At 39.8% G+C, this 12,370-nt stretch overlaps 1 protein-coding gene across 3 annotated transcripts in view; it reads right to left on the bottom strand.

Annotated features, from left to right (window-relative positions):
* Window positions 1–12,370, bottom strand: part of AP3B1 (adaptor related protein complex 3 subunit beta 1) — a 344,461-nt gene that overhangs the window by 147,719 nt on the left and 184,372 nt on the right. For all 3 annotated transcript variants that reach the window (XR_007356822.2, XM_048851142.2, XM_048851143.2), the window contains exons 11-14: window positions 12,248–12,319; window positions 9,412–9,474; window positions 8,357–8,489; window positions 1,383–1,492 (exon numbers count right to left, since the gene is read on the bottom strand). Coding sequence is in view for 2 of the 3 variants with exons in the window: in XM_048851142.2 (XP_048707099.1) it covers window positions 1,383–1,492; window positions 8,357–8,489; window positions 9,412–9,474; window positions 12,248–12,319 (378 nt within the window). In the remaining variant the exon portion in view is untranslated. The remainder of the gene's footprint in view (window positions 1–1,382; window positions 1,493–8,356; window positions 8,490–9,411; window positions 9,475–12,247; window positions 12,320–12,370) is intronic.

The raw sequence follows: 12,370 nt of genomic DNA, 5'->3' as shown, positions 1-12,370 counted from the left end.
GAAACTGCAAGAGCAGTCATGAACCACTCCCTAGCAGCGCAGGTTCAACGTTTCAGGCACCCAGAGCAACCAGCGGAAAGGTACATCACAATGGGGCTGGGGACACCCCAGCCAGTGGCTCCTACCCTGAGCCGGGATCAGCTGCTAGTCCCAGCTGGGCTGGAGGCAGCAGAGGATAGGACCACCTTCTTCCCCTGCAAAGAGTGCCTGGGGCTGTGTCAGATCCACCCCCAGAAACCTCCCCCAGCTGCACGAAGCTCAGCATCCTCCCCTGCTTCCTGCCCCCATCACTCCTCAGCTATGGGGGGAGGGGTCACTGTATGGGGAGCTGCTCCCCATCCACCCAACCCCTGTGCATCTGGACCTCCCATACCCAGACAACCCTGCCAAGCCTCACCCAGTACATCCAGAACCCCTTTAACCCTCCATAGCCGAACCCCACCCCACTGAACCGCAACCTGTGCACCCAAATCCCCTGCCTCCAGACCCCCACCCCTTCACCCAGACCACCCCCCACTGAGTTCCCTGCACTCAAACCCCCACCCTGATGCACCACCCTGAGTCCCCACATCCAGCTCCCCAGACCACTAACTAGCTGCACCCAGACCCCACCGCACCAAGCCCCACTCCCCCAGCACCCAGACCCTGCCCCCCCCCCCGCTGAGACCCCACACTCAGACCCCTCTGATGAGCCCCAACAACCTTTACCTGGAAGCCCCTGAATCTGGAACCCCGCAACAAGCCTCTGTGTATCCAGATCCCCACACACCTAGACCCCCCACTGAGCTGCCTGCACCCAGATTGTCCCACACAGAATCCTCTCACCCTACACCTGGATCCCCCACACAGAGCCCCTCCAAACTTGCATTCTGCCTGGTTGAGCCTACCTGCCCCACACCTGGTGCAGAGGGACATGGCCTCAGAGTGTTTCTGGGGCAGGCCCAGGCCTTGTGCTGTGTCGGGTGCAGCCGCACGGCTAAGTCCGTGTCCTGGGAGTGGGGAGGCTGCAGGGTGATCTTCCACCTTTGTGCAGCCGGTGGCCTGTGCTCCCCACTGCCATGCTGAAGCTTCTGCATTTATTTATTGACAAATAAAACTTTCAGAATTTTTAATTTTTGGCTGCAGAATGCCCTCAGGAGTAATCTTCAGCTTAGCATAAGGTATTATTGACATTACCATTTTAAAGTATCTTTTTCTTAAATACCTTCCCACTTTTAAGAAACAAACTGAGACCACTTGACAGCTTCTATTCCATCTCTTACCTAATATAAATGTTCCATTTCTCTAATGTATCTGTTTCCATTTCTGGTCCAAGTTCACCAGCAGTATTACAAATTTAATTAGTTAGCATAGAAAGTATGGAACTATGCAGAAATACTTACAGTAATAGTGTCCAAGAGCTTTGCCATATGTTTAATAATTTCACCATGGTGCGCGGGCTGTGTTTGTAGAAGTTTCTTAATGACAACTACACTTTCAGCAACTACTATTTCTGATAAAGACAAAAACAAGTTATAAAATTTATTTTAAAAGTGTTTATGCAGATGGAATTCAAATCATGTGCACAAAATTGTCAGCAACTGTTTCAAAACTGTAAATGATCTAACCAGTTTAACCGCAGAACTAATTTAATTTATAATAGTAACATAAATGTGCAGATCTTTTATAAATCTGAAGACAGGCCCTGCTCCAACAAGCAAGTTATGAGGAGGAAAAAAAGAGGAGGAAGGATCATGGTAAGAGATAACAAAAGCATGTCTCATTATACACACTTCTTGATGATTCCTTTTAATTAAGTTTTAATGTATCTGTATTTAATTTTTCTATTTTTAAGTAAGTCATTATAGAGGCACAAATACCTATTCCACATAATTAAACTGTAGTATTTAATGGACTCTCAAAGAAATATAGGTTGTTCAGGAAATTGCCAGCTAATTCAACGAACAGTAAAAATAGCAAAACACTACATTTGCACACTCACTCTCCCTCCCCCCATCCTCTCTCCCAATTCCATAATCTAATCTCTAGTACATTCAAATGAGGATCCTAAATAGGCAAGCTGTTTGAAGATTTATGTCCAAGTCATGCACTGGAATGCTTAACTACTGTAACAAGTAACATTCGCAGCTTGATCAACTTGTATGAAATATGCAATTTTTGAAGCTGAAAAACCCTCACTGGTGCAGAGGTAGGCTTCTATGCAAGAATAAACTCATGTTAGGAAAGATGAAGAAAAGTCAAACATAGTCAAGGTTGAAACGAAAGCAAAAATAAATAAATAAATAGACCTACTAATGTAACAGAAGTTCACTATAATTCTAATTTTCATGTCCACTAGAAAAAGCAGACAATTATTTTTCCTCATACTGTACATGCACTTTGAAAACAATCATTGGGGAAAAGTAAACTTATATTTCCCCAAACAGATCATAACATCCTTGTATTTGAATAGTTAATCCAACACATGGACTGTTCATTTTCAATTTATATCAGTAATCAGAAAGAAAAGGAAAGATGTACACAAGAAGTGTACTGGGTGAAAGAAATCCCTTAAACATTACCATGGTCATCTAGAAATTAGAAGAGCTCACACTGGTGGATTTTTGTTTTAAAAATTACAGCTGTAGCTATCCATGGATACCTCTTGAACCTCTGAAGAGCTTAAATTTTAGGCTCTCCATTTCATTTAGGCCCTCCATGTCATCCTCCATTTGACATGACAACTGAGTCATTTCTCCAAACTAATTTCTTGAATCAAGGTTAAAATTACATAATTAGATAGAAAAATCAAGGCTTACCAGCATGGGGACAGGAAGTTAATTTAAACTAACTAAAAAGTGTGAATTTAAAGTGGATCAAATTAAGCTAAACCGAATTGAGGCCACTTTCATTCTGAATGAGACTGTTCAAACAGGGATTTAATGCAATGTAAGCACTCCACTTTAAATTCACACCTTCATTTAATACAGGTTAATCTTCCTGAGAATCCCTATGTAGAAAAAACCCTAAATTTCAAAATACATCTGCTCCACGGACGCCAAGGATTTACGCAATCTTACCGTCCAGGTTATTTTGGAGAGCATTTTGTCCCCTTCACTATTGCCAAAAATTACAATGAAAGAAAAAGTTTAAAAAAAAAAACATCAAACTTGTCAAGTGTGAATTTTTCACCAAACCTGTAAGTAGTTTGGAGGGGAAAGAAACAGAATTCCCCCAAATAATCCTTGTAATAACATATTTTCCTTGAATGCCACTTAGTAATGAGGGTAACTGAACAGCAAATTAAAACAAGGACTATCTAAAACAGTTTGTGTCCGCATAATACAAAGTTTGGGAAGTAACCACTTCCACAAAAGGTGCTATCTAGGAGTCCCAATATCCCCACCCTGCCATCTTCTGTATCAATCAAGGATAATAGGCACAGGCCCTTCGGCTCAGTGTTTGTAAGTTTTTCAAGCACTGATAACATCTGATCTTTTTCCTTCCTATGAAAAGTAATAAGATAAGGTCAAAATGCAATCACAACTTTAAGGGCAGTGATATACACAGAACAGTAGAAACTGCAGACCAACAAAATGAAAGTTAATTAATTATGCAGTATGCTTTGTTAAAAAAAGATTATACTACGTCAAACTAATAAAATCATGCGTAAAAGTCAAGTGTTTACACAAGAAAACTAATTTAAACCAAGACCTAACTACTAAGATGGGTTCTAAGATATGCCTAAAAGTCACAGGCATTGTGGAAATGTACATGATAAAGTGCAATGTAAATTATGTACAAAGAAATGTATAAAATATCACTATAGGAACCACTTTGCAGAAGCATTTAGGAGCAAATAAATGTATGTGATAGAAGAAGCAAGTCTGAAGTACTGAATTGGAACGATAAAGCAGATGAACTGACATGATTCCTGTTAAAAGAATATAGCTACCAATAAAAATGTTAAAAGTACAAATGAGAGCAAAATAAATTAATATCATAATACAATTGGAAGTAATCTAGAATAATAAGCAGGTGCACTGTGAAGTTTATTTTCTGAATAGGGAGGGTTCAAAAACCAGCAAGACATACTGGTAAATATATTAATACATTGGCGAAAAAACAACAGTTCGGTCAGGGGTGGGCAAACGTTTTGGCCCCGAGGGCCACTTCTGGGTGGGGAAATTGTATGCAGGGCCGGGGCAGGGGCTGGGGTGTGGGAGGGGGTGCAGTGTGCAGGAAGGGGCTCAGGGCAGAGGAGGAGTGAGGGGTGTATGAGGGGGCTCAGGGAAGGGGGTTGGGGTGCAGGAGGGGTGCAGACTGCAGGAGGGGGCTCAGGGAAGGGGCTTGGGGTGCAGGAGGGGTTCAGGAAGCGACAGGGGGCTCAAGACAGAGGGTTGGGGTGCAGAGTGCAGCAGCGGTTCGGGCTCCGGCCCAGCGCCGCTTACCTAAAGCGGCTCTGGGGTGGCAGTGGCGTGCACTGGCATGCTCCCTACCTGCCTGTGTGTTGCTCCGGGAAGCATCCAGCACCACGTCCCTGTGCGGCCTCCTGGGGGAGGGGGACCACAGGGCTCTGAGCACTGCCCTTGCCACGCCTCCAGGTACCTCCCCCGTTCCCGGCCAATGGGAGCTGTGGGGGGCGGTGCCTGGAGGTAAGGGGCAGCAGGGATGTGGTGCCGGCCGCTTCTGAGAGTGGTGCAAGGCCTGTGGCACCACAGGGGGCAATCCTACGAGCCAGATCCAGCTTTGCCCACCCCTGAGTTAGGTGGTTTAACATCTCAGAAGTGAAAATCAAGCAGTAACATTAGGATGAAAAGATATAATCTTATAAAATTAATACCATGTGTGATGAGCATTAATCAAAACAAGGAAAGCTATATACAGTTACATATTCATCTGCCAGTCTACGAACAAAAATTAGTTGAAGTTCAAATACAGATTGAGCAACATAGAATGTAATGAAAGAATCAGAGGTAACACAAAACATCTGGACTGCAGACACAGTATAGCAATACTCCACAGGGATACTGGAGCTAGAACTAAAGTAAAAGAGATTATAAGAAATGTAACGATAAATGAGGTAGAAATTCCAAAAACATCAACAGGTGCTTCTGAATGAAACAGTTTACCTAGGAGGTTTGGGAACTGGGAGACAGTAAATATGAAAAGGTATTCTGGTGAGGACTGTCTGAACAAACAGAAATTGTGAGATGTGTCAGCAGCTTCTCAATTCTCTACACAAAGTCACTGACCACTAATCATAACATTCTCAAATCACTACTGCAAGCTTTGGCAAAAGATTTCTACGCAATATTGGAACGAGTATTTAACTCGAGAAACACAATCACTAAAAAAAACCTTTGACATATCACAACTCATCAAAACCATACTGTGTTCAGTCACACAAAATTCCATTGTAGTAATCCATAGTGGTATAGCTGAAAACAAAAAAAAGTCACACAGCGAACCACATTTTGAATGGTACGAATTACAATAATTTTCCCAAGTGAGAATTTAACCACTCCAACATCATTCAGAAATCCACAAATAGGAAAAACATACAGAATATTAAAATGGCACTGGAAAAAACAAGAGCTTCAAAAGAGGCTCCAACTTTCAGTGCAGCATTTTGTATGATAAACACATTTTCTAAGAAAACAAGGTTAATTAGTTATACATGTTAACTGAGGGCTGAAGCAACTAAATATGAAACTGAAGAGGCTATTTCATGCGTATTATAGAATTTATGTAAAAGGCGTTTTAAAAGAGGCTAAGATGTATTTATTGCAAGTACACTCATTTGGAGAGTACAGCCTCTTTGAACCACAGGAAGGCAGTATGAAGCACCTATGTGAGACAATGAAAGGGTAGTCAAATAGCTGGAATTAAACATCAAACTTCTTCATTGTAACAAATTTGTTGGCTGTGTGGATACTTGGCAACCCTTTCCAGACTCCAAGCTTTGACCTTGTTGATACTTTTCCACCCACTACCACATTACCTTGACCCTTAAACCAAGTAAATATATATTTTGTTTAATACAATATGCACAGTTAAAGTTCTCTTTTACTTTATTACTGATAAGATATCACCAGCTCTAGTGTTATTCCCCTTATGAAGTACAGGACATACTTGTTCAAACTGATATTTACCTCCCAGAAAAAAAAGTAAATGTTAAAACTCTATGCACTGTAATTGCATTTTCATAGTCTACTATAACTTCTTTTAAAAAAATTAATGGATTTGTGTAAGTTTGGCACAACCTGAAACAGAACAAGTAACTAGGTCACCTCAGAAAGTAAACTTACTGAAATTCTAGTTTGTACACTCAGGACAGAACAAAGAAGTGGCTTCATATCCTGTCTGTCTCCAACAGGTTTGGAATTAGTTTCTCCATCTTAATGAGAACAGCACCAGAGAACCGCACCTTAGCAAAGCAATTGCTTCAAGAAATCTAGCAATCACATGGGAGTTTTCACAGAGAAGTCAGGAGAGCAGGCACAACTTCTGATGTGCTGAGGAAATCACAAGGAAATGAGAAAGACTAATTCTAAGCCTTTCCATATCTTCCATAAACAAGGGTGGGAAAGGAGAGAGGGGGGAAATCTGTATTGGATTTTGATTTTGTTTGTATATATAAAAGTGCTATTATGTAAGCTTCTGTTCACAGAAATTTGTAAATCGGGTCCTGAAAATTGCTCAAGATTGAAACCTAGCAGAAAGAGTGCAGAGCAAGCTGGGTCACTACCAAAACTTTAGCCCACTCACGCACCATTCCTGGGTGCCCTGACTCCAAATTCTTGCACAGGCGTGCTACAGGCAAGTAGGGGTTTCTTGTGCCCTCTTGTATGACCAACTACATGTCATTCAACTGATTTGAAAGAAGTCAAAAGGACAGTGTTGTTACGGCAGAGATATGGAGCAAACGACCAGTAGCGATGCTTAATAAAAAGTGCTGACAACCTTCCAACACCTGTTTGTTTGGGGGCAGTTCCTGATTTAGAAGTGATTGCAAGATGGACATCACAAACTTCTAAAAGCTGAAAACATCATGAGAGGACGATCATTACTTTCAATTAAGTCCGTAAGCGATGAGAAGACAACCTCTATAGTTACTGTATCTCCTGGTAGCTCAAAGCTGGGTGAACAAAGCTGTTCAGAAATATTAGGTGAACAAAGCTGTTCAGAAATGACTAAGAAATCCTTAGCAAAATGACTAGCAGCCCAGGCTATTAGATGGATGAAAATATTCCCTACTAACATGAAGTAAAGGAAGGAGCATGCTGGAAGAAACGTTTTCATTTAGCCAGAAAGGTAAAGGGCATGAGAAAAGAAGGAAAACCCATACTCTGTTATTCTGGACCGCCAGCCACAAAAACAAAAAAAAAACATGGATATATAAGTGGCCTGATTTTTTTCGAAATGCTGAGCTCCCACAAACCCCACTGAAATCAATGGAAGCAATAGGAGCTCAGCACCATTGAAAGAAAAATAATCAGGCCTCCTATTTAGGTGCATAAACATGAATTCAGAAACCTAACTTTGAACATTTTAACTAATATTATTTATCCGTCTTCTGTATCATTAGTCCCAGTTAGTAAGTTTGTCTTTAAAGCTCACACCTCTGAAGACTTGAGTATTTCCAAGTAGATTTTGCCAAACACACTGTATCTTATATTAACAGACAGTAAGTGTAATTTCCTTATTTGTTTCCTTCTGTGTGATTATTATATAACTACACTAACTACCAGTGCCTTTGTCAAAGACAGATGTGTAGTGTTTTGCTACAGTATTCTATTTGGCCTATAGTCACTCCTTGTGCTCCTAAGCGATTTGTAAATGTTCTATTTTGTGTACAAAATTAATAGGAAGCTAAATTACAAAACCAAACCAAGTCTGGAGCTGCCTATTCTAAAACTGTTTAATATGCTCTTTGATTTCACCATTTATGTGTACAAAATGCCATTCCCCTGCTTTTAGCACCCTCTGCAGGCTAACTGTTTTAATGCAATGAAACATACTATTATTAGACAAAATATTAAACTACTATTCGCTGTGAAACACATTGCATATCATTAATTACATTTTGAACAATTACAGGTGTCAGTGTAACTGCACAGTGGGAGTAATGCACAGCTGTCTTTAAAGCGGAGTGGGGAGTCAAACTATGAAAACAATTTTAAACCACAGGATAAACCAAGCAATGTTACTATTTGTCTAGCTGAGTTTGTTATTCCATAGCCATGCCAATTGACTTCAAACAGACATCATGATTCAATATACTTTTAAAATCTGTTGCTACCTGTGGACACTGCCAAGAAGATGATTCAAGATATCAAGTAACTCAAAACCACAAACAGAACACTTAGCTTACCATCTCTGTTGGACAACAAACACACTAAGCCATTAAGGCATGTGTCAGTCACTTCTGAGATGTTGGTTGCACACCTGCCTATAGCCTGAATTGTAGCTGCAGCAAATTGTTTATCTTGGCTTTTCACGTAGGTCTGGAGAAAACAGGATTTCCATTAGTCAACACACTGGTCTTATTAACTGGAAACTTAACTTATCTATATTAAATAAATGTACTTTAGAGTATATTTAATTTACAAAGCTACATTGCACATTAGAAATTATGCTGCTATCCTGTATATGTTTTAAGAACGTATTGTCTTGCCAGCTTCTGTCACCTGTGATGACAGAGGTTTCTGACGCGTGGGGGGGAGGAGGGGGGGGGGGCAGAGAAAAGGTAATCACCCAAAAACAGAAATTAGTTTGAGTGCAAGGCTGAAGGAGGTTGATGAGCTCTCTCTTCCAGAAGGTTTCAGTCCATTTAACTAGCTCCATCTGTAAATCTATGAATAACCAACCTGTCTGAAAAAAGAACCAGTTTCTTTTGAGGAAGCCTAGCCTGAGAACTGGAGGAATGAAAATGAGAGGAGGAGAAAAAGGACACACACTGTTGACACTGCACATCTGGCAAAGATGTATAAAATAATAGGAAATATATAGTAGATAACACTTTATTCCAATTATTTAAAGAAGAGGAATTAGCAGCCAGTGACAGTGACCACATGTTGCTAAATCTAAAATATTATCTTCTTAACCCAGCTTAACAATGGAATTCACTTGGCAGGATTTGTTTTAATAAACATTTGAGTTTCATTCCTTACATTTTTGCTTCTCTACAACCGATAGTAGTATGCAGCAGTGTTCAAAGCAAAACAGTTAAAAGAATTCATTCCTACACCCCAGAAAAGCTCTATAGTTGTATCACACACACAGTCTGTTTCATTCAAAAGAGCATCTTATATAGCAGCAGGACTATCGTTTAAAAATTTCCAAGTTCATCTACAGAAACTTTATAATACATGTAATATGTTAACAGAATGCAATTTACGCAAGAATACTCTTGAATTGCGTACAAACCTGAAATTCTCGAAGTAGTGTTGATATGTTGGCCTCATTTGCTAAATTTGTCAAGATTTCAAGCTGAAGGAGAGAAGAGATGTTTTCTACTTATTTTAATCAACTTATAATAAAATATGCTTTTTAGAAATTATATGCATATTGTATTTTATCTACAAGAAAAAGTACCACTTAAAACTTAACAGAGCCCTTAATAGTTTAGGCAGAAATCTGCAGTACCCTGAAATTTTAACGTCCTCCAGAACCTAAAGAATGTGCTTTCAAAGCAACACAGTAGGGCTCAGCCCTGCATTTCCCACTAGCTGTAGCAAAATAACTAGCCACTGTATAACAAGTGGAGCATGGTGACGTGTTTTCCAACATGATGTAGACAAAACAAAGAAAAAAAGAAGCATGGGACATGACTAGGTTGAGGAGTGGGAGTGGAAAGAGAAGGTGCCAGACAGCAATGAATGAAATTTCCATAACTCATTCTCAAAGCAGCTGTGATCAAGAGTCCTTATTTGATGGAAATAGGTGCTTCCATAGCATTCATCAAATTCTGTTTTGACAAATTACAGCTCATCCTCAAAAGTCTCTCCCTAATTTTTGGTGAGGAAAAAAATAAAATCACTCCTGATATGCTACACCTGTGTACCACATCAAAAGTTTCGAGGCTGCATCAACACTGAAGCAGGAAGTTCCCTATATTGGAGGCCGCCAATGCAATCTGAATGCAGAACATAGCCAGAAAGGACCTTTAGCAAGAGAAAGAGCTGGTAATATGAACTCAGTAACTGAACGAGACATGTATTTGGATTTAGAAGAGTTTTGACTAATTGTCTGGTTCTAAACAGAACAACAAACTGCAGGTGTCCCCACATTAAAGTGGGAAGTTTGACAGGTCTGCATACTTGAGCACTTGAGTTTTAGGAGTAATTTTTTAACACTGAAGTTTTTTTAAATGATGTGTACAACAATTTAGCACTTATTAACTTTTTTGAAACACTACATATTGCATTTAATAGTAATGGTTAGCATTTTTTCCATCTTCATAGCACTTAACAATTTAACCACCACCTTGTAAATAATGACAACACAGAGAGCAGAATGTCAGATATCCACCACAAATGTGGTGAAATAAAGGAGAGATGTTTTATTTTTAGTTTTAATGTAAGCTGTTAATTAAAAAATGTGACTGAAATATCAGGAATAATACAGGACTAGTATTTACGATCAGTCTCAATAAAAAAGTGCACTTTTCAGAAAGTGTACAGTAACATTTACTCCCAAAATATTTTATATATATAATTAAAAATGATGGGGGTTTTTTTTTCTCTCTCTCTCACCATATTCCCCCCTGCTGCACTCCATTCTCTTGTTTTTATGTACAAGTTTCTTGAAACACCATAGGTCTTACCAAAGATATAAGATCATAAGGGTTAGCCCTCTTCACCTTATAAAACACTCAGTTATTCCCAGCTTGGCAGCCACCTCCTACTTCTCCTTGCCTTCTTCCTTTGTCTTCTGAGAGTGATTTGATTCTGTGTGTAGGTGTCCCCGATTCCTCCCATTTCCCAGCATGCTCAGCAATTTGTTTTAAAGTGAGGCCGCAAAGCCTTTCCCCCATTCCATTTTAACACTGGAATGGGTCAGAGAAGCTTTACGTTCTCAATTCACCAGTTTAAACAAAGGCTAGCTTCCTCCATAAGCCCTAAATTTACAGTTTCAAGTAAGAAGAAAGATTATATTAGGACTTGTTCTCTAATCTGTCCCCTTAAGATCAGGAAGTCTCCAACCACCTAAGACAGAACTAAGTTAAGAAAACTCATCTACCATTCTCTCAAACCTCTGGGCCTTAGTAAAACATCTGCTGATGAAAAGATGACAAAAACTTGTTAAGAAAAGGAGCCAGAAATATTTAGTATTCCAGTCAAAATTATTTTATTTACTTATTTATTTTAAAGTTGGAAAAACTAAAACAGAAAGGTTAAGTGACTGTCCCTTAAGTTCGAGGGATAGAGTTCAGATCTACAAATGGAACTCAAGAGTTCCAGGTCTACAGGTACATTGTGTGTACAAGGAAAGACAAAAATTTGTATCACTATATACTCCATATGTCCTAAATTTGAGTCCTAAATTTTGTGGTCAACTCTGCACAGAAAAGTGAAGTTCTGAACAATACTAAACCTGACCTCTATTCCCAACTCTCTCTCTCACATACACAGTGTGACTGTATCCTGGGCCAGCTCTACCTTTTTTGCAGCCCGAAGCAGTGAAGCAAAAAAAAAAAAAAAAAAGTGGCCACCGAAGAAGAAAAAATAAACCAAGGTGCCGCCGCCGAAGTGCTGCCAAAGTGCCGCCAAGGAAGGAGTGCTGCTCCAAGAACGGCCGAAGTGCCGCCCCTTCTGATTTGCCACCCCAGGCACCAGCTTCCTTCGCTGGTGTCTAGAGCTGGCCCTGACTATATCTCAAATTTCCTGAATTATAAAATGGGAATAATAATACTTTCCCACCATCATAAAGCATTGAGATCTTGAAGTGAAAAGCAAAGCATATCTACTAGTAATATCAGAGTAACTCTGAGTGGACACCTCTTCAGATAGAAAGAGAGCCATTGCTGCCTTACACAACATTTCGATTCAGCATATTCTGTTAGCCTGATGTACCTGGAAATCATCCATTTGCCTGCCCCAAATGCCATCTGTAGAAATCAGACTGAAAAAGCAGAGTAATTCAGAGAGACATGAGTTTCACAGCAGTCAAAGAGTATGTTTCTTTCCTGTTAGAAATACTAACCAATCATACAGTGCATACATGAAATATATATATATATATTATGTATTATAAAACACACCTTTGATGTTTTGATCATTGTTGGATCAGTTGACCTAACATAGAAACTCTTCAGGTAAGGTTCAAACATGCCCTGAAAAATAAAAGCCATTGAAGAAGTAGTTATGCCTATGCTTAATTTAAA

The sequence above is a fragment of the Caretta caretta genome, chromosome 5 (genome assembly GCF_965140235.1).
Source record: "Caretta caretta isolate rCarCar2 chromosome 5, rCarCar1.hap1, whole genome shotgun sequence".
Lineage (NCBI taxonomy): Eukaryota > Metazoa > Chordata > Testudines > Cheloniidae > Caretta > Caretta caretta.
Note: the sequence above shows the minus strand (reverse complement) of the source record. Positions and strands in the feature narration are given on the sequence as shown.